This window comes from Rhinichthys klamathensis, unplaced genomic scaffold (genome assembly GCF_029890125.1).
Source record: "Rhinichthys klamathensis goyatoka isolate OS25496 unplaced genomic scaffold, OSU_Roscu_1.1 h1tg000064l_1, whole genome shotgun sequence".
In the NCBI taxonomy this organism is placed as follows: Eukaryota; Metazoa; Chordata; class Actinopteri; order Cypriniformes; family Leuciscidae; genus Rhinichthys; species Rhinichthys klamathensis.
Window position 1 is genome coordinate 5,219,557 of NW_026606607.1, and position 24,241 is coordinate 5,243,797.

At 38.3% G+C, this 24,241-nt stretch overlaps 1 protein-coding gene across 4 annotated transcripts in view; it reads right to left on the minus strand.

Moving 5' to 3' along the window:
- The window catches only part of ccny (cyclin Y), a 58,912-nt gene extending 34,922 nt beyond the window's left edge, over positions 1-23,990 (minus strand). For all 4 annotated transcript variants that reach the window (XM_056249934.1, XM_056249935.1, XM_056249933.1 and 1 more), the window contains exon 1: positions 23,534-23,990. In XM_056249934.1, coding sequence (XP_056105909.1) covers positions 23,534-23,687 — 154 coding nt within the window. In that variant the 5' untranslated portion in view covers positions 23,688-23,990. The remainder of the gene's footprint in view (positions 1-23,533) is intronic.
- Between the last annotated feature and the right edge of the window lie 251 nt (positions 23,991-24,241).

Consider the following 24,241-nt stretch of genomic DNA (forward strand, 5'->3'; position numbering starts at 1 on the left):
TCTATGATCAGCCGCAACGCTGACTCTATGATCAGCCGCAACGCTGACTCTATGATCAGCCGCAACGCTGACTCTATGATCAGCTCTATGATCAGCCGCAGCGCTGCTCTATGCACATCTCTATGATCAGCCGCAGCGCTGACTCTATGCACATCTCTGTGATCAGCCGCAAAGCTGACTCTATATATGCACATCTCTGTGATCAGCTGCAGCGCTGACTCTATATATGCACATCTCTATGATCAGCCGCAACGCTGACTCTATGCACATCTCTATCTCTATGCACATCTCTATGATCAGCCGCAGCGCTGACTCTATGCACATCTCTATGATCAGCCGCAGCGCTGACTCTATGCACATCTCTATGATCAGCCACAATGCTGGCTCTATGCACATCTCTATGATCAGCCGCAGCGCTGCTCTATGCACATCTCTATGAGAACACATATACTGTACTGGGTCACTTTGTACATCTTGATTGGTTGGATTTTTGTCTGAGTATGATCATCCATTTAAGCTTGGCCATATAAATGTGTACAATATTCAAGATTCTGTACTATTTCAAGGTCATTATCATATGTAAGCAAATCAACTCTTTTAATAAAGGTTCAATCAAAAGGGTGCATTACTCATGTGTGTGAACAACATGCCTCTTGTGTTGAATTTAGAGCTGTCAAAGTTAACACAACAACGCATTAACAGTTAAAACATAACGACGCTAAAGCAGGCTTTATTTAACTCTATGAATCACCCATAGTTCAAGCCAGGGTTGCCAGATCTACGGGTTTTCCCTACACCAAACATAATTTGTAGTGCGCCTCCCATCCAATAATCGCAAAGAGCTTTGTTACTTCTGATTAGAAACCGAGACTCAGGTCTTCAGGAGTAATAATAGGAGTTGTTTTTTTTTAATTAAGAGTAAACATAGGAATAAGTAATATAGTGTGCTCCTCTCTAGAGTTCATTTTTCTAGCTAACTATCGAGTTTATGGACATTGAATGTCTTTCCTGAGGTAAATGTGCCGTTACGTGACATTGTTTACAAGCCGTTTTATTGACGTCTTTGCGGTTGGAACATTGATTGAGCGATTACATGAGACATGAACCATTTCAGTAAGTTGTTCTGTATCTTTCAACATACCTTCTGATGTTCATTCATGTTTATTTCATGTTGTAACTAGTAGTAAAGAGGAAAAGATGATCGGTTCACTTGCCATTTGAACTGAGGCGATACAGCAATCTGTAACTCCACATTAACGAGCGCCAAAACCACATTTATCGCTTGGATTTTTAAGTAAAATTGACTTAAAAGCTGCCACTTTGTTTTTATATTCAAAGTAACCTGTTCGGTCTTGTCTGTCAGAATCCTCTTTGCTTTGCAATGTATTTTTCAGAGAAAATTGACGTGTGACTTGAATCTGAGAGTTGGCAGCCCTGTATTTGATTTTTTTTTTTTTTAGTTATGTTAAACTTTCTCACACTCTACTGGTTCGCCTTCTGTCTTCTATTGGATTGCATTCGTGAGGGCTGGTCAACCCGCATTATTGCAGGGCCTTAAAATAGATCATGTGAGATATGCCACTGAGTTGTATACACATTTCAGTTATTTGAGTGTGATGGATGGAGGGAGGGATGGAACAACAATGCTTTTAAATCGAATTGCACCAAACTAAATAAATAAATATGAAATGACTAAATCTAATCAGTTCACCCTTAAAAGCATAATTTCCCTCTCTTGTAGCTGCTCTACAAGCTCAACGTTCTCAGCTAAAATTAGCTGAAGATCAAGGGAACTTAGCCATCAAAGAATAGAAATCAATACAGTCTCACACACTTCCAACTAAGCGCTATGAAAAAGGCGCTCATGAATCTCCACAGCTCATATCAGAGAGCTTCCTGAGCGTGATGTAAGCAAGCTGTCCAAACACTGCCCGCGTGTGCCAGTGCAGTGAGGCAGCTGTGAGTGTGTTAATGTGTGGGCAGAAAACAGGCCAGCGGCACCTGCTGAGGGCATTACAGTCCAGATCAGAATCTGTGCAGTGCTGGAGTGTTAACAGGTGTCTGATCACAACACAAGCTCAATCAAGATTCACACATATGCTGAGTGTGTGCGTGAATGTGTGTGTGTCAATGAAAAAGGCCAATTAAGACGGTTTCATAACTCTGAGAAGACCATCTTGTAATATTTAGTTGAGCAGAAAGCTCAGAAATACAAAGAGAAAGGCAACCTTTATTTTCAAAGAATCAATCATTAAATTTTAACAAATTACCGGATGGAAGGATGGATGGATGGAAGGAAGGATGGATGGAAGGAAGGATGGATGGATGGATGGAAGGATGGATGGATGGAAGGATGGATGCATGGATGGATGGATGGATGGAAGGATGCATGGAAGGATGGATGGATGGATGGAAGGATGGATGGATGGAAGGATGGATGGATGGAAGGATGGATGGAATGGATGGAAGGAAGGATGGAAGGATGGATGGATGGATGGATGGAAGGATGGATGGATGAAGGATGGAAGGATGGATGGATGGATGGATGGATGGATGGATGGGTGGATGGAAGGATGGATGGATGGAAGGATGGATGGGTGGGTGGATGGATGGAAGGATGGAAGGATGGATGGATGGAATGGATGGAAGGATGGATGGAATGGATGGAAGGATGGATGGAAGGATGGATGGATGGAAGGATGGATGGATGGATGGATGGATGCATGGATGGATGGATGGATGGAAGGATGCATGGATGGATGAATGGAAGGATGGATGGATGGATGGAATGGATGGATGGAATGGATGGAAGGATGGATGGATGGAAGGATGGATGGATGAAGGATGGAAGGATGGAAGGATGGATGGAAGGATGGATGGATGGTCAGAAAACAACACAGACCAGATTGGAACCTGTTTTTCCCACTTGACCACCGTTGTCTACATTGTGATCTCAACAGCTGCACCATATCTTCAACACAAAAATTGTTTTATATCCAAGTTATGCGACTGAAAATTAGATAACTTGAATAAAGCACATCTCCTAATGACTGAGAGTAAAACACACAATGTATTATGCGATCAGATGTTAAGCAAATGGCAAATGTTGTACTGATAAGGTTACTATGTTCTTTTAGTGAAGTATCACCTGACAGTAACCATGTATAATCTGTGAGATCTTGAGTGAATCCTGGAGGCTTTATTTTCAGTAACTTGAGGAATCATTTTCCTACTGCAGTGTGTGAGAATGTGTGTGTGTGTGTGTCATGCTGTTAAGGAATCAGGTCTGACTGTGATGCCATCTGTGCCAGCGCCACCCTGTCTTCCTGACATTTAAACTCGGCAACACAATATGCACACTATACACAATACACAATACACAATCAAGAGTAGAGCTGTGTTAATAGCACATACCTCAACACAATCAGAACCACAACGCAATCAGAATTACAATTACCACAGTGGAAGAAGTCATACAAGTAAATAACTTGTGTTAGGCTGACTTGTTTTGTTGTTTTTGTGTTAATAATAGAAACAAACCCAAAAGTTCTATTTTTGCAAACTTAAAGGCCCTTTCACAACAAGTGAAATGAATAAGCCTCAGGCTGAAGGAAATGCAAATGCTGTACAGTAGAGAGCGCAGCTCAAGCAAACCGTTCAGCTATGCTGCTATCACAGAAGAAGAGGACGTAGGAGAAGAAAGTGCATCACTCTTACTTCAGCAATGAAAAAAAAAAAAAAAAACAGTCATAAATGCTTATTAGTATGTTTGAATTGGATCATTGAAGGTCAGCGGCAAAGACATTGGTTAATAAAGTGAGATTAAATATGTTAAGTATATTTGTATTAGCATTTAATTATTGCCCGTTTGCGTAACATTCTGAGTTTCATTTCACTGTTTTTATTCATTTTGAGGAATACTGAATCTGTATTTGTGCAAGTGAGATGAGTAAATGCATGTTCACATTTAGTCTAGAACTACGATACCCATCATGTTTGCACAGCGTAGAAAACACATCTTCATTTTACTCCTGAGTTCTCTCAACATGAGCACAGGAGAGCTGTCAGTCAATAAAGGTGAAAACAAAGTAACTTGAGTTACTTATTTGAAAAAGTCAGTCAGATATTTTGCTGTACATTTAAAAGTTATGCATTACTTAACTAGTTACTTGAAAAAAGTAATCTGATTACATAGCTTTATTAATTTAATGAAATGCATTCATGTGTTTGTGTGTATGTGTGTATACACACTTTACCATTCAAAAGATGTTTAAGATTTGTATGCTCACCATGATCAACTATTTGATCAAAAATACAAGAAAAACAGTAATATTGTTAAATATAACTGCAATTTAATTTAAAATAAATGTTTTCTGATCAAAGCTGAATGTTCAGCATCATTTCTCCAGTCTTCAGTGTCACATGATCCTTCAGAAATCATTATAATATGCTGATCTGCAGCTCAAGAAACATTTCTTATTATTATCAATGTTGAGAACAGTTGTGCTGCTTCATGTTTTTTTGTGGAAACATAAAAAAATCTGAATCTCTCTTTTTATCTGTTTAATGCAATTACTTAAACATACATCTCACTGACCCCAAACCTTTGACCAGAGGTGTATTTATATATAAAGTTTCTAGCATACTTATTTTTGCAGTCTTATTTTATACTTATTTTTATTTTTTCAATTTATTCCATTTGAACTAATTATTATTTTTTCTTTTACTAATATATATATATACATATATTTAATGCTGATCACGATTCAGGTCATCAGAGGTGCTCCAGCTGCCACACCCCCTTTATGCATATTAATAAGGGCTTCCCTTTCATGTGCCATCTTCCCACCCAACCACACAGAGCAGCTGCGCTGATGTCATGGGAATAACTCCTGGTCTCAATAAAACACTAATCATCTAAGAATAGATTTTGCTTCTGTGTGGAACAGACAAAAAAAAATGCATTCTATTTTTTTTAATGTCTCACTGCAGCCTTTTCTGAACCTCTTCACGCTAGATATTTAAGTGAATTTAAACTGAATATTAGACTTGAGCAAAACAGGCTGAAGAGTTTAAACGTATGCAAACAATAAGAGCAAATATTGACGCAAAAAAAACGCTTTGAGGGAGAAAAATCTGGGCACATATCCTACACTGTCAGCCCAAAGTGCCATGCATAATTACTACAAGCCAAGCTCCGCCCCCTGAGATGCTCGAGGGCCGGGATGAGTTTCCATAGCGCTGTTATGGGAGGAGGGCAGACGCCTTACTGTAGCGATGTAAGAGAGAAAGAGGATACTCAAGGGAAGAGAGGCTAGACAGAAAATAGCTGAGCTCTGAAGGGGGGGTTTGCCCAGCTGGCTGTTGTCTGTGAGGTTTAATGAAAGGACTGTGTGATATTTATGCACGTCTCTGAAGCTGGTCTATGACTCCTACACCCGCTCAACAATGGCCCTCGCGGATTCGCCCGCCGTGCTTTTGATGCGGCCGCCTGCTTTTCATCGCCCAAACAAAACACACGCAAACTCTGTTAAAGGAGTAGTTGACATTTACTCAAGCTCCAAGTTTCAGAATAAAAGTGCACAACTTATGCACTATATCCTAGTGGTCGACCCACTGATATTGATTTTTTTTTTGGATGGCGATGCCGAGATCTTAGCTTGTGTTCACACTTCGGTTCTCTTTGTTCTTTTGGTCCAGACCAAAAAATTTAATGATACATTTGGGGTGTGTTCAGCTGTTCACACTTGGCATGTGTGTTTGGATTCAAACGAACCCTGGTGCGATTGCTCTGTTAGTGCGGTTCATTTGAATAAGTGTGAACGCTGACATCTGAACCCTGATGCGCACCAAACAAGCGGACCGAGACGCTTCCAAACGAACTCTAGTGCGGTTTGAATAAAATATATGAACGCAACACGGACCAAAGACATGTAAACGAACCAAAAACAGATGATGTCACAACATGAATGATGACATGATGACATGAAATTTTCATTTTCTGTTTTTTTTTTAACATTAATATTAGTTCCCCTAGCCTGTATTTGGTCCCCTCGTGTCTAGAAATTTCAGTCGGTGTAAACCGAGTTTTGTCTATCTTTCTCTGCCTGTGAGAAAATGAGATCTCAGACGGGCTGATCTTGAATCTCCTCATTATGACGTCATATAGGGGAAAGGTTACCTCCCCCTTCTCTGCTTTGCCCGCCCGGAGAATTTGGCTCGCCCATGAGAAAACGAGCTAGGAACAGGAAGTACGAACGCGCCGGCGCGATTTTAGTTTTTCCTAGAGAAATAGCTTTGAGATTTGAGTTTTTCCTTTGAGAGATATCATGGCTTGCAAACGAGCGAAGCATGGCAGTTGATCAGTGTTCGGATGTACAAATGAACACAAAAGTATTTTTTAGTTCCTTCATCCGAGCCTCTGAAGAAACAATGGGTTCATTTTATTTTCTCTGGAAATGCGCCGACAAGTTGTGTATGGTCCAAACATTTCACCGACGACTGTTTCCTCAACTCGATAAACGTCTGAAAATAAATCGATCGAGCTACCAAGCAACAATTTCAGATGTGTAGCCTAATTGTTCAAGTTCAGACAGGTAAGTTAATCTTTCTCTCAAAATCGTTCAATACTGTTTATGCATCAGTAAGCCAAGCCAGTGACTAAAATATCAACTTCACATCGTTTCTTTTAGTAGGATGAAAATAATCTTATTTAAATTCTGAACAAATTATACAGAAAGCGATCAAAGATCAAATCTTTCCACACAGCGCGAGTTTATCTGGACAACTCGTTATGAAATCAATGACGCACGTTACACTGCACAACGAAGCTCTTACTGTATCATCGTGTTTGCATTGGGGAAAGCATTAGAGAGAGTGCAGAAACTGAGTTGCAATGATAAGATCTTCATTCTCGCGATCAACAGACTGTCATCTGCTTGCTCAATGCTCATCACGGCAACATTTTATGTGATGTGAATAGATCTAAATACTTTAAAAACTTCTCACGATTCGTTAATCTCGATAGCTGTAATAGTAAAAACGTATAATAGCTGTAGTAAAAGTATTCGAGAAAGTTTCGCATGTAATACATAGCTATTTCATCTGCAAGCATGTCAGCCAATCACAGCAGTGTCCGGTTACACTGAATCCCACAGCAGACACGCCCCTTCAAACAGAGGCTAAAATCAGGCTAGGAAAATTGCCTTTTATTTCTAAATGATGACTATTTTTGATCTAAAAAAACATACTAACATTATAAGGGCAACCCAGGAAACATTATAAAATAATAAAATAACCCCATGTCAGGGGACCTTTAAACTTATCGGTCGATGTCGATGATTGAACAATTTCAAATATCAGGCGATATATCGGTCTTGCCGATATATTTCGCTTGACCACTAATACAATGGCTAAGTGTGAAGAACGGCCCATTTTTTTATCATACAGGTTTGAGTAATTAACATTTTTATTTTTCAACTATCCCTTTAACTACTAAATAATTTGACAGACCAGTGCAAACAAATATGTCTAATGTTTACAGTGCAGATCATAAGAGCTGAACACGTTCCTCCTCCACTCAGCTCACGGTCATTTGGCTTCACAAAACCAAGAGAGGTTTGAGAGGATTTATTTGGTTATAGCACATTGGTCTTTTGAAGTAGATACCATTAGCATAATGATTATGCATACAAACAGCCTGATTCTGATTCAGTTCTGATTCATTTGGCCGTCAGTGCTGGGCCTTTTGCCTACAGAAATAAATGAATCTCTGCTCTCTTGAGAGGAGAAAACATAATAAAAAGACGCAGAAGTTGATGTACTGAAATAAAAAGATGATTCCAATCGATTCCAAATATATTTTAATAAGTCTGTGTGAAAATAGTTGTTACATTAATGCACCTAGTCTACATATCTACAACACCACTAAACTATATTAATGAACTATATTACTTGTGAAATATTGTAATCATTATTAACACATTGTATGTTGGTTAAATTAAATTATGTTTTTGAACTGTCTTCTCACCAAGGCTGATTATTTGATCAAAAAACATAATACTGTGAAATATTACTACAATTTAAAATTACTATTTTCTATTGTAATGGTTTTTTTTTTAAAATGTAATTTATTCCTGTGATGATAAAGCTGACATTTTCAGCATCATTACTCCAGTCTTCAGTGTCACATGATCCTTCAGAAATCATTCACATATGCCGATTTGCTGCTCAAGAAAAAGTATTATCAATGTTGAAAACGGTTTTTGCTGCTTAATATTTTTGTGGAAATTTTTTTTTTTTCAGGATTTTTTGATGAATAGAAAGTTCAAAAGAACAGCATTTCTTTGAAATATATTTTTTGTAAGAACCTATAATGCTTTACTTTTACATTTGATCAATTTAATGCATGCGAAATAAAAGTATTAGTTTCTTTTTTTTAAGGAGGAAAAAAAAAAACTTACTGACCCAAAACTTTTGAACGGTAGCATATTTACGTTTTATGTTAAATCATTTAATGTAATCTTTAAGTATGGTAAAATCTCAACTACACTTTTGTGGGTTATGGCTTAATTTTCCTTTCTAAATGGCATGCTGTATTTATAGCACATCACATACAACAAAACAGTGATGCATCTTTCTGATAACTGATGTTATTAGTGTCTGTTCTGACCCACAAAAGATCAAACACTCCATATCAAATTTCCAATGTTCGATTATATGTAAGTATGTCAAAAGTCAAACTCCTGAAGTTTAGCCTGAAGGCCTTCACGTGTGACTGATGCTAAAGAACACATTCACTGATCTTCCCACGACTGCTTTACAGGAGGATCTCACAAAACCCATCGAGTGAAAACGCAGTGCGATGTTCTGTAAAGCATTCTCTAAGGTCAGGGTCTGTTAGTAAAGACATTTATAATGTTACAAAAGATTTCCATTTCAAATTCTTTTCCACTTTCTATTCATCCAGGGTTTTTTCCTGTATTGAACATATTTTGGTGGCCGCCAAAATGAATCTTTAGTCCTGCCAGAGATTTATTTGATAATTGAATCTGACGTTCTTCAATATACCCGCTTCTATTTACAACATGTTTTTGCAGCGTTGAGCTTTGTAGCCAATCACAGACGTATCTGTTGAGTGTGTGAACGCAGTGGCCAATCAGATGTGTTTAAGTTAGTCAGATTTTGTTTGCCGCTAATCCTTTCATTATAATCAACAAGTTTAATGATTATTCATCATTTCAATATATGCGAGCGCACACGAAGCAGCTGCTCATAAAGCGTGTGTGAGGACTGAATTTAAATCTTTTTGCCGCCTATTTGGGCTTTAAACTTGTGTGTCAAAATAAAATAAACTTGAAAAAGTTCATGATAGTCGCTGTGTTGTAGGTTATATCATTAAACAGATTTAATAATATATACATTACTGTTCAAAAGTTTGAGGTCAGTATGATTTTATTAATTATTAATACTTTTATTTAGCAAGGACGCATTAAATTGATCAAGAGCGACAGTACAGACATTTATAATGTTACAAAAGAATTCTTCTAACAAATGCTATTTCTATTTATCAAAGAGTCTCCACAAAAGGTACAAATTTGTACCTTTGCACGATTGTTTTCAACATTGATAGTAAGATTTCTGAAGTACAATTTCTAATTTTTGGAACTTTTTTTTAAAAAAAAGTTTGGAAACGGCTGCTGAAAATGTAGCTTTGCCAACACAGGAATGAATTACATTTTAAAATAAATTCAAATAATTTTAAATTGTATAATATTTCACAATATTTATTTTATAATTTTTTTAAATTGACGTAGGATTTTTACTCAGAATTTGCCAGTTAATTTAACAAATTTACAAATTGCAAAGAAATGGCAAGCAAATTAAACAGGAAATTTTGTAAAACACTCTAATAATATTTGCTTTATTTACAACTTTGAATTTTTTTACAGTGGTGTTGATCAAATAAATGCAGCCTTGGTGAGAATAAGAGACTTAAGAGTGTACAAATAATCTTGTAAAAATTTGTACCCAAACTTTTTAACGGTAATGTGTATGCAAGTAAATATTGAATTATTACAATATTTACTAATTCAAATAATACACATTTAATTAAATATAATTATCACAGTGTGAAAAACACATCTTAATTATTTTTACTATATAGATCTTTTATTTACCAAAAACATTTAAGCAACTTTTGAACACATTTTGAGATTCTGAATCTCATAAAATTGCTAAAATATAAAATCAATATTTTATTAGCTGTATCACCCAGTCCTGTGGAGGGCATTTGAGTGTGTCACAAAACTTCAAACCTGCACATTTCTGCAGCTTCTAAAGTAACATGAAACAATCTACAACACAACCACATGGACACGGAAAACCCATGCACTTCCTGTATGTCATTTCCTTCAGAGGACAAACATCACAATGAGTAAATCACCACAGGACCCTGCAAAACATTAAACAGGAGTCCAGTCCATTCATGAGTGAGTGAGAGAGAAAGTGATTAAGAACAATTAGAGAGCGTTTTTACGGCTGACTCGTTTTATGTTGATGCACTTTCATTTCTGCTGAGATTCGTCATCAGCTAAAGCAGTCAGTGCAAGTCAGCAGTCTTTCCACATTCACAACATCTCATATTCACTCTCTTATCTAGCTTTGGCATACTTTCCGCCACTATTGCAAACATTCTCTGATTCAAACATCAGTAGTAAAAATGCTGACAGAATTATGAATCAGTACTTTTAAATGGTCAATTTTCAATGATATGTTCACTCAGAAACGAACATACATGCGGAGCATTTTATATACTTTAAAACATTTGAATTAACTGTATACGCCTGGAGAGAAATCAGACATCGGGTAAGGATGAAACTTTGCAGTGCATGTGTCAAGTGCCAGTGTTTAAAGGGGCACATGGAAACTATTTCAACTTAAAGGGATACTTCACCTCTGGAAAGATGAATGTGTATTTAAAATGGGTCATTTATTTAGAAGAAATGTAAAATTATTTTTGCATTTGGAGCTTTCTAGACTGAGAAAAGCCAGAAAATTTATTTTTGGCTTATGTGGTTGAAAGACAACAACTCCCAGAATGCACTTGCTTCGCTGCCCTAGGAGGCCACGCCTACCGGTAACGAGCGCAGTAGTTAAACAACAAGTCTAGGCTACTAGTGAGTCTCCGTGATGAGTCTGCCCGGGATTTCGAGATCGCCCAAAATGTCCGGGATTCGGCTTTTGCGTTCTACAGTCGCCGTTCATCATGTTTACTGTGGCGAGCAGGGCGAGGCCGAGGGCGTGATTACTGATGAGAGACACCTGTGAGAGCACCGGTCTCGTATCTCTCACGGAGGAGCGGGAATTTTCTTAGCAATGTTAAAACGCACATCAACCGATCACTTATTTAGCGTTCATGTAAACACTACATTCAGATTCACCAATCGGAATGAATTCAGTTAGATTGAAACAAAAGGTGTGCATGTAAACAATGAATGGCGACTGCAGAAAGCAAAAGCTGAATCCCGGACATTTTTGTATGATCTCGACGGCCGGACATGTCCGGGAAAAAGAGGATGGATGGTAACCCCTACTACTCAGCTTTCTCCACAGAACAAGAGCCTGCTAGCTTAGCTTCCAAAAAAGATGTCTGACACTATGTGTACATTCTGTGAGTGAGAACAGCTCCTTCTACTGGCTGTAGTCTTTAGCCTCTGGCCAAAAAATCCTCCGATGACGCAAAATGACGATTTTTGCGTCATCGGAGGATTTTTTCCAGACAAAAAATACATAAATCTCTCGTCTCAGGGGGATATGAGGGTGGAAAGCACGGTAATTTGAAAATACTACAGGTTTTCTACTAATACAAAGCTTAATGCTAAATCCTGAAGTATCCCTTTAATAAAACCGTTTAGAAATCATTTGAATGGTTCAATAACCTGTTCTGGAGAGAATGGTGGCTTTCCCCGCTCCCCCAGCGTCCCCAGGTGGAAAACCAACCTTGCAACATGTGGACTAACGTCCCGGTAAGTTGGAAATAGAAGTCTCGTGAGAAGCGAGAAGCAGCGATAGAAAGCGGGAGGAAGGTGCCGCAAGTGAGTTTTTTTATGACAGTGTTGTGAAAATATACGCCGCACAGCAGGGATGGAAATTAACTATTTTGTCCACCGGCCACTGTGGCTGGTGGATTTCAAAATCTACCAGCCACTCAATGTTTTTACCAGCCACTTTCTTGTTTTTAACCGACAATGTGTAACTGCATGTGAAAATTAATACTACAAGAATACTTAAGCAGTTTATTTAATCTCAAGTCTCAATGAAATACTGACATTTTCTCTTTCTCTCACCCTCGGCCTCATCCACCTAATCTGTCATTTATTTTTGTTTTGATGATAATTTGAGCCAGCCTCCAAAAGTAATTAACCTGTCCTGTGATTTTTTTTCTCTCTCACACAACACTCTCCAGACACGGATTTATGAGCTATAGTATGTTGGTTGCCTTTACATTAGAATAATATTTAATATAATCTAGATATGAAATGGAATAAATAGCATTCAATACAAAATGAATATGTCTCATATATTGAAATCAAGTTTTATGTGATAAAATATTTGCTTTGTTGTGCATTAGAACCACATCAGGCATTTAGTACAAAATAATTTATTGAAGCATCCAGATACTTCACCACGTGACAGCAGCTAGGCTCCTGATTGGTTAACGCGGCGCGAATTGACGCCAAAGTTCAGATTTTTCAACTCGGGCGGCAGACGCGAATTCGCGTCAAACGCGTGAATGCACAAAAGCACTCAATAAAATCATGCGCGCGGAACGAGTCAGACGCTCGAACTTGCCGTGCGAATGAGGCGTATTCGCATCTACCACGGCGCGCTCTAAACCTCATTGGCGCCGTAGGAATTTTTTACGCGCGTAACGCGTCTTTGCATTGACTTAACAATGAAATCACTCGCGCCAGACGCTCTATTCTCGTCTGGTGTGAACGCACCATGATGTTTTCTCTGCAGACCTCTACGCCTGCGATGTAACGCCACATTTTTGTTTGAAGGTGTGCCTCCTCTAAAAGTGTCCGCCGTCCGGGTGAAACAGTATGCTATTTTTATTTACCCGCCACGGTGGCCGGTAGGTGAAGCGAGTTTACCCGCCACAACACAAAATCACCCGCATTTGGCTGGTGGCGGGTGCTAATTTCCATCCCTGCCGCACAGCTGTAGGGGGAGCTCGATGAGAAAACATGCCACAACAACAGTAAAAATCAGCGAAGAAATGACTAGAGTTGCCAAGTGCCCCTTTAAAGCTCAAATGGACTATACGTTGAGTTTGAATGGCCATGTGTTCGGCTGTACGCATATGCTAAGAGTTCATGTCAAAACTGTAGTATACTTTGGGCTTAACACTTCACTTGTGTCCGTTCACTTGTCTGTGTCACTGTGCTAATCCAGAGGGATTTTAAAACACTACTAATCTCCAGACCTGTGCTCTATTACAGCAGAAATTAACACAAATCTCCCTATCATTTCTGGCAGAGCAAATATGAGCCCTGAAATAAGCCTCGTTTGAGCGCACTGCCCCTCATGCGACATCAGATGATTTACAACAGAATCTTCAAATAGATTATGTTTTTCATGTCTTTATTTTCACCTTCCAGATTTCTTTGTGTTGGTTTCTTTTCAGTGATTTTGACATCAGTAGCAGTTTAACATACACTCTGAGAAGAAAAGGTTCTTAAATAGAAGCTTAAAGGGTTCTGTCGGGCGCTTCACATATAGAAGCTTTTAGGGGTTCCAATCATGGGATCATTTTATGGATTTAGTTTTAATTAATTTTAAGTTAATTCAATTTTTATGAATTAAACATCATAGAGCTGCAAATTCTGGATACATCGAAAATCACAATTTTGGGGGTTTCAAATTAAGATCCCGATTGTCCGACGATTCCGAACAGACAAGAACATACAATAACAAGTTATTTACTAGAGGTTCTGACCAATGTTAATGACTGCAGTCTATTTAAAGGGGTTATGTGTAGGTTTTTACTTAAAAAAAATCTTTAAGATAGAGTCTTCATTTGTACATTTATGAGCCAACCATAATGTAATAGAAAGAATGACACCTTGACTGTCCACCACGGTTGCCTCTATCAGCCTGTAGGCTCAATTGTGTGTGGAGGAGTCGGGTCCGAATTGGCGTGAAAATTCACAAAATGTGTCGTCATGCTTGGGCTTACATCCGTACGGCAGCCATTAGTAAGCAGCGGCAATCGCTAACAGTAGTGTTTCAAATGGACTCTGCGAACGGAAAGAAGCGACCAGCCTCCAGCACAATCCAGACACCCACGGAAACTCCTCGTAAGTTTAAAAAAAAAAAGCCTTATCTAGTGCGGCCAACGAGCGTGTCCCCCGAGAACGAGCATGAGACTGGCAGCAGTTTCTCTAACGGCCACTGGTGTCAGTAATGGTAAGAAATTTCAGAACTTCCGCAATGCTCCTTTAAAATGTTTATTCTAAATTATATAATTTTTTTTTTTATCGGTTTAAATGAATGATTCAATGACTCGTTCAAAAAAATACTTCACTTGTTTCATTACTGGATGAATCAGTGTTTTTTTAATGAATCTCTTGAACGAATGATTCAATAACAAATACATTTTAAACAGTCACTTATCGCCACCTACTGGTGTAACGATGTAATTGACAATCTTTATTTGAAGAGTCAAGTTACTTTCAAAGGGTCATTTTCTCTATTTTGATCGCTTCTGTAGACATCAGTGTTTATATCCGAACTATAAACTTTTATCCCAGTTCTTCTGTGATTTTATGAATATTTGTAACAGAAATAATGATGCTCTGTGGTTGAAAAGACTGTCCATACCTATACATGACAACTGATTTCAATGTTCAAGTGTGATTTTGTCAAAGGTGTAATAGACACAGGCAAACCATTGTCGTTTAGGAATAAGATTGCGATCTTTTAACGATTAATCGTGCAGCTTTACATGGTAGTGAGGTGTAATGCGTGGTTTAAACAGTTATGGTTAACATGATCCAAATGGAAGACCAAATTTTACCCTATAAAACTGAGATTGTTTAAACACAAACTTGCATCTGCATCCCAACTCAAGCTACTGCTATTGTAGCAACTCAAGCTACTGTCAAATGAGCATGTCTAAGAGACAAAACATGTCATATTAATTTGTGAAAAGTGTTTAAAATCACTATTAACTGTCTGGTTTCTTTCACTCAGGAGCAAAAATCTGCCTTTAAACAACATTTATCGTGATAATTATCGCTATCATCTAATATGAAACCAATATTGAGAGCAGCCCTACTCAGGAGTACCAGCTAGTAAACGGAGAACCCCTGGAGTATGTAGACAGTTTCAAGAGAACAAGACTAATGAAGAGAAAAATGCGAGAAGGTGAAGAAGGCAACAGGAGTAATGTTTCACATGGGGGGTGACTTGTGGAAAGTTTTCTGGATAGACGCTTCGGGGTTTAAAGTCAGCAGTTATAATGTCTGACTTGAAGTCACACATTCAGAGGGTCACAGCTCTAAACACAAGCCTGAGGCAGTGCACTCGCAAACAAACGCCCTACTGTACTGCACTCGCCATCATGCCAGAGTCACATTGCATGGCAGGACTGGTGTCTCAACAGAATAGATGTTGTAGGGAATCATATGAATGAGTGGGGAAACGTGGAAAAGTGTAAACCAGGGACGCTTAAATTGTGTAGCTCATGAACCATTCATTCAGGGCGATCAGGGGCCAATGAATTAAATTACCTGTATTAGTAATGATACTTTCATTTCCACATCTAACAACCTCTGCAAAATAACCCATTCATCAAAATGGTCTCAAGTATACAAAAGGACTTTCATTTCCCAGAAGTAGTCAATAGGTTCTTTCACACATACAACTTTTGTAAAGTTCATTTAAATTTAACTTCTGAAGATTTAATGCAATTTTATTTATGTAGAGGCCAGTCATTACCCAAAATGTAATTTGTGCGAAAATCAAAACTTTGTCATATAAAATCTACCAATTAAAGGTGTTCACTAGAACTAGAACATTCCTATTATACATGTTTGATTTCACAGAAAGTGTCTTTGTATAGTTGTGTTGCATCACACATCACGCTTGGATTCTGTGTAGATAGAAGAGGCAAATTTTTTTTTTTTTTATCAGATAAAAATTCTGAATTGAAATGGAGGGACATTTCTAACCATATAGGGGCCTGGATTTGGCCCACTGGCCGGACTCCCAGTATCCCTGGAGTTAACTGTAATCTTACAGTTAAGAACATAAATCAAACTGGAACTGTCTGGAACTCTGACTATTTTATGGTTCTATTAAAAATTCAAACAATATCAAGACTAACAAAGAAACAATCTAGAATGCCATATGGCAAACAACACATAATCCTGTTAGCTCTTAAGACGCGTGCCGTAGTTTCTCGCTCTGCACACTCCCCTGTGCCGCCTATCCTTTAAAGAAGAAATATTCAATGTCTGTTGCACAAAAACATGGTAGAACCGCCCTCAAAATTGCAAGCTCCAATCTGATGGCAAGCTGCGACTCAATTTTAGGGACAAGTTTTAATCGGTCCATTGGGAAACAATAATGCATTATCAAGGTACCAGGCAGCTACAAAAATAACCCCAGAGGAGGGATTTGACATTAATGTTAATTTTGAAGACACTTTACAAGTAAAAGGAATATCCTATATTATCATACTGAATTATATACCAATAACAAAATTTGCCAAATCAAAATTGCCTTGATCTTTTGACACACAAGTTTGTACTATTAAAACATCCTGCAAGTTTCATGACTTTAAACGTCCTCTTCATTACAAACATAGCAAGCTCATAAACAGCTTGTTTTGATATTAGGTGACTATGATGTCACACGGGCAAATAAATTTCAATATGACTACCTCGCCTCCAGAGCGAGACATCGACGAACGAACAGTTATACATCATCACACCGTAAGCCCCGCCCACTGGCGTTCAGTCACTTAACGGCTGACACTTGCCTACACTGGATTTGAGCGAGTTGTCAAATGCAAATAGAAGCCATTATAATGACTGACGCTGTCTACACTGATAAACATAGGCGTCATTTACGGGGGGGGGACGGGTGGGACATGTCCCCACCACTTTTTGCCAGGGTCGATATTGTCCCCACCACTTTTGAAACATCTCGTGGCACGGATGTACCAATACAAATAAAACATCTCCAGTTAACTAGCAGCATTCGTTTCATATATTTGTTAAATAAGAGGCGATCTAGCGCTGAAATGTGTTGTCTTCACTCGGACGCGCGCTTCAATCCGTTGCGGAGATTCTATTTGTTCCGGTGAAATCACAAATCAAAATGCACACAAACGTGTCCCTGCTTCTCTGGGTTCTAATCCGCACTCGTATAGTTATTTTTTTTTCCCTCATCAAAACCGATAATGTATATCAAGATTCTTGATATACAACCACTGATAAACATTATCGGTTTTGATGAGGGAAAAAAACTATACAAGTGCGGATTAGAACCCAGAACCTCCGACACCCTTGGCAAAAATTCTGCCACTGGACCATTACAGTACATACGCAACACAAAGTTTTATTTTGGATGGACGCGAGTCCCGCGGATATAAAGAAATGAGGATATTTCATTCTACCAAACTACCTGCAAGTGCTGAATTACTACTCACACAGGTCAGTTTATTAGACAAATGAAACTTGTGAGGTAACGCAGCCCTGTTTCACTTGGTGTAACGTTACACTATCACACTAAACAGCATTTGAGTGTATTGAAAGTTATAATGTTATTCTTCTATATGTTGGTTTGTTTGCTGTATGACTCTAGCAGTAAGCTAGATCAACATTAGAATAACATACTGATCATATTCATCATGTTGAGCTATATAACATTGATTAGTTTTATGTACATTTGCTAACCTCACCTGTCTAATAAAGTGCATGCAAGAGCGGCGTCTCGTCAAGTCCAAGTTAGACGCGGACGTGAAGCTCTCGGCATCTCCAAAAAAGCCACGCTGATATTGATCCTCGTTTTAGTTCTCCTTTTGTCCCAAAATCTGCTTGCCATGATCCATAATAATGTTTGAACGAAACAACAACAGCGTGAGCGTGCCGCTAGACGTAACGCAGTTGTACACATCTGTTGCCATGGTTACTATGGCAGTACAAGCGAAAACCAGGGATAACGCGGATATTATGTCATTGACAGGCGACAAGTGACTTAGGACGGGCACTATTTAAATTGCGAATTTCTCTGAATTTACTAATTCTTGGAAACATTTAGGATAATTTAAGTAAATATTTACAAGAAATATACACTATGCAAGTGATTTTTGGATATTTTGATACAAAATTATTACATATTGTACCTTTAAGGTTTTATGCAAAAATATACAAGTAATGTGATAACGTTGTAAAATCATTACATTATCATGAAGCAGCTTTTCATGAATGAGAGATTGAAAATAGAGCTCTGACACTGGTTTATTCAGTAGGATAAAGCTGATTCACACAGCAGCTGTCTGAATCACAATGGACAGTGTTAATCACACTCCAGCTCCTCTTCCATCACAGGAGACTGGCACAGACTGACCCCGACCACGGAAGAGAGTATCTTTACCCAACACACACTTATCTCACAGCACACGAGCTAAGCTGCCATGGGTGGGCTAGATATGACGAAATACGGGACTTCCTCAATTTGCAGTGTATCATGGGAGTGTGCGATAAAAGTGTCTGTATGTAAATGCACTTGGATGGATAGAATTATTTAAGAACACATAAAATTGACATCCTCAGAACTGTGCTTGAGACAAATGGGGGTTATGCGCAACAAACTTCTGTATTCTGTAAAAACAGGTCACGTTGCTTCCAGTTCAGGTCTTTTGTATGTGCTTTGGTAAATATAGAGCCGTTTCACTCAAGATGCCCTAAAAGGAGTGAGCAAAGATGAGCATAACCAATGTTCATGGCATATGCAGATTGATATATAAAAGTTTTTTTTCCTTCTTCTCACTAACATTTAGATATTTAAATTAAATAAAACGGCAACAAGTCCATAGGTATCGCTTCAGTTCGCCATTAACACTTTCTACAACAAGTGGATGCAATGAGACCTGTTTTCCTGTTTGTTCATGTGACCTTCGGCATAAAGCCTATTTAAAAGGGTATAAATGTGACGAAATTTGTAATTAGTGGTTGAAGATTTTTTTTTAAATTATGTTATATAATCACTCACAAAATATATATATTTTAGAGCTAAACAGGGATAAAATAAACATTAACTGAAATAAAAATCTAAAAAAGCTTAAACTTATTTTATTTCAGAGAGTTGCCAGGGCAAAATTCATTATTTCCATTTAGTCTAACTTGATTTACTAAAGTAAAACTGAAATCAAAATGCATAAAAACGACAAAATACATACAATTTCTAAAATAAAAACGAATTTATAATATTAAAACAAATAATATATAATCACAATGATAAATATAAAAATAATATAGTATCTCATTAACACAACAACAAAAGTAAAAAAAAAAAATATATATATATATATATATATATATATATATATATATATATATTCACTATAAAAAATGACCCTTTATAAGTTTATAAGACTTTATAAGACTTTATAAGACTTATTTTCCATGCCATTTCCAGTCATTCATGAGTGTTAGTCAAGAATTAAAAAAGAAAAAAAAAGTTATTGAGATTGTCCTCACAATGAGGCCATCCTTAAAAATATTTTGGTTTGCAGTAACAGCAAAAAAAAAAAAAAAAAGGGTCGGTAGGTAGGTCTATATTTTTTTTTTTCAAAATTCAATGAAAAAAAAAAGGACAATTTTGGTCATGGTGATTACGTCGGTATGAATTTAAACAACTTTGCATATCGTGACGCCACTGACAGTGTCTTCAACCCATGCCTTTGGGCGCACCATTGCGAATCTCATTCTGATACAGGTTATAGACCACAAACAATTTGAAATATTTGTCAAAAAACATGTTTAATGCATTAATTCCAGCTGCATTCATTTGGGGAAAAAGAGTGGATTTTCAGAGAGAAACAAATAAATTAAAATGACTAATCTCACCAGCACCGCGCCGACCAATAAAACAGCGCATTTGGCTCTATTCTTTTAAATTGGACCCATAAACATCTGCTATTATTAACGGAAATCAGTGAGGTCAAATGGCTAGGCGGCGGCGCATTGTAGAAACTATATTAAGTAGTCCTGACATATTATGGAATGGTCGATTTTCTTAGGGTAATTTAGTACATTTCTGTATGCAGGGGCGGCCTTACCTATGTTTCACCCGTTTCAATTGAAACGGGCCCCGCCCTCCAAGGGGGCCCCAACAGACCAGCAAAATCCCATTCATTTTCTCCGTAGGATATTGATTTTCAGCCATAATGTCTAAACCATTCAAGGTAGATTGACCACGAGCTACGAGGTTGTGAAATGAAAGTTTCTGCTCCTTTAAAAGCCACAAGCTACGAAATCAACCTTGTTATTTGCAAAACACTGACGTCTGATTGGTAGAACTCGCGGTTACCACTCCCGCGAACGGCTTAAGCGATCTGAATAATATCGGTAGTTTATGTATTTATACTTTTGCCTTTTTTGCCGTTAGGTTAAAATGTTATTTTGAGCAGAAAAAGAATTTTAAGAGGAAATGAAACTGAAAAACGAAAGATATCGGACAACAAAAGAAAAGCTTTATTCAGTCTACCAAAAGTGAAGTTACCCTGCGTGAAAGGGCGAGGCTTATTCCATGATATATAAGTTAATTGTATATAGTTTTAATCGAATAAGGTTGGATTATTTCTATGTTAAGCTGCCTGTTCATGAAGCTGAAAGTGCACGTAATAAAATAATGTACCATTGATGCAAACCAACAGGAATATTGCTTTTTCTGCTCTATTATGTTTATGTTTTATGTAGGCCCCCATATTAGTTATTGAAACGGGCCCCCAGATGCTTAAGGCCGCCACTGTCTGTATGGGATGTGCTGTTTTATTGGTCAGCGCGGCGCTGGTGAGATTAGGTCGCGCAAGCAAACACTTCCTCTCTGCGCTGTCGAGTCTGTCGCGCTCGCGCGTCTCGGTCCATTGAGCCGCACAGATTACATGTCCGCGCTGCGCGAACTCTGTAACACCGCGCCGTTTCATCCCACTTTCGGTGTGTTTGGCTTCCCACACTTATGTGTGTTTGTCAGAGCCTGCCGTTGCTGTGTGACGCGCGTTCGCGGCGGCCATATCGTGACGAGCTGCTGGACGCACTCCGAGAAAAGGCCGTTAACATCGATACCCTATTTGACCAGTAAGAATTTCGAATAATGAGCGCCTAAATGTAGGCTCATACAGACGTATTTCACCAGCAGCCGCGCCGCAGCCATCATCACCGAGCGCGAACCATTGACAGTGAATGAAACGAAGCGAACGTTATCGTTTAGTGTGACATGCGTAAACCAATGGTGTAATCATAATCATCATAGATGACGCCACGGGTTATTATTTAAAAGAAAGAACGTAGCCTATGCAATTTATATTCACAATGCTTACTATAATGTAATTGATATTTTATTGCATTTGTATTAGTTGTTTGAAGAGTAAAAAAAAATCGGTCGGTCTTAATGGAAGTTTACAACCGGCAAGTCGGTCGGACTAAAAGGAAAAAAAAAAAAAAAATTGGGTCGGCCCTAAATTGACAGGGTCGGTCGGGTTACGGCAAACAAGAATATTTTTAAGGATGGCCTGACCAATTTTTAAGTAAAGAAATATTTAAAAGCAGATCGATCAAATTGCATTAATGAAGCGTTAATAGGCCCTTTATTAAGCCCCTTTATCAAACAAACATTTCATGGCACCAACCTACAGTATAATTATATGTTAGTTATTGATTTTTCATGTTGCACACAACTATATAAATATGATCATGTGGATCAGTAACTGGTCCTGGATAAGCTACATCTCATATACATAAGCTCTGCCTGCTGTCACATGACACTCTCGTCAGCCTCCATCTCCTTTTAGATGTTAAATTACATTAGAACATTCATATATCTGGATGCACTCTCCACTTCAACAGATGCCCATCAGCTCACCGGCTGCATTAACTGCACAGTTCAGATCGACTGCCAGATTCAACCAACAACAAACAGATGTGATCCAAGATACCTCTGATCACGCACAACAACATTCACCTTTAATCCACAATATGAATCAAATGCTGGAACCATAAGACACCCTTGGTAACATCATACCATGGGGTAAGATGGCTATACCATAGAATCAGATGGTAATACCATGATACAGAATGATTACCATATTCAAGTGCCATGACATTTACATGGTTCTTCAAGCACTATGGTATTTTATCAACAAGTGTAACGGAGGTAGGTCAGTAAGAGCTGTGAGTGTAACCTCACTCCCCTGGCCTCAAGAGGCGCGCTAGGGTCTTTACCATCCTTTTTAGCGTGCACGCCTCATACGCCGGTTCGAATCCTGATCGCCACGGGTCGAATAGCACCGGTTACAATTGCATGTCCAAAAATGAAATTATTATAGTAGATTTTGTTAGTGAGTAAAACTAAGTAACTACAAAGAATATCTACTATGGTAATACCGCAGTATGGAAATATCAGTATTCTTCAAAGTACCTTGGAGTACAATGTAAATGTTGAAGTATATGAATATATGCAATACTATTATAGTACATATGTCCAATAATCTATATTGTGGTCATACCATGGGGTGTCATGTAAATGCTATGGAAAATGAAAATGGTAAAAGTCCTTACCTTACGTAGGTTATATCTATTTTTTATATCATATGTTGTATGACAGTGATGGGTAAACCAAGTTTTCAGAGTGTCACTGCCCTAGCTATGCTGTTTTGTTTAAAAAATATGATTAGCATGGTATTTTTTTTGTAATATACCAACACAATTAGTGCACTGTAAAAATAATATGATTAATAAGTTATGACAACATATGTTTTTATATTGCTTTAACTCATCAAAATGAGTTAAGCAATTTCAACTTTTTGCATAAGTCATACAATCTTCAACTCATCTTTTAAGTAAGTTTAAATGTCTTAAACATCCAATTTGATTGTACTTAAAAAAATTAATGCAGCAACTTTTTTTTTTTAACAGTGTTGCAGCAAAACACTACCGTGCTATTAACATACGATGTGTGATTATTTAACAATAAAGTAAGGGCGTTACCATCGTACAGTGGGGTAATACCATGGTACTTCTACCTACTACTGCAATGATGGTACTGACTGTCAACAGCATACACCATGGTATTTACGTGGTATTTACCGTAAAGTGTCCAAAAAAGAATCGTACTTTTTAAATATAGAACTCTCATTATGTCTCTTCAGTGAGTTTTTATTCTGGCCAACACTGATTATTGTTAACGGTCGTGAATCTCGGGTGTTATCAGTGTGTGGATGATGCTGGATGACACCCACCGTCTATGTTCTCTCTGTCGCTGATGTGCTGGAGGTTGCAGCCCGTGTCCTCTCGGCTCAGCTCCGGTTCGGGCCGGTACGGCTCCAGCCTCGAGTGCGCGTTCCTCCGGAGCTTCGGGCTGGACGACACGCAGCATGATGTGCTGTTCCCCATGAGTCCCGGTGTGTGTGCGGATAAACGAACAGATGATGGGCGGAACAGCTGCGGATGACGGGGTGAAACACGGGCTCTGCGATCTGCGAGATCACTCCCGTGCCAAACGGTCGTGTAAAGACATCAGCGTGTTTCAATCACGACTGTCCTCATTAAATCAACACATAATCCACGCGGGCTGCTCTACAGGGTGTTTATATGTGCGTATGCGCCGGTATCCGTAGGTTATTCCATTCTCACCCGTCGCAGTAACATTGTATCGTACAGCTGTCAGTGTATCGCCGAGCCCACGATCACACAAACACACACACACACACACACACAGAGAGAGAGAGAGAGAGAGAGACGAAACAGCTTCCGGTTCAGCGTCTGACGTCACTCTGAACGATACATTTTGTATCTGCTTGCAAGAGATTTTAATGTAGCCTAAACACGATATTGATATATTTTCTCTGGCACATTTGTCTGTTTTTATTCGTTGCATTAAACCACGTAAATCTGGTTACACATTAGTCAATGGATAAAATATCTTTCTGTTTGTGCACTTTCATCCA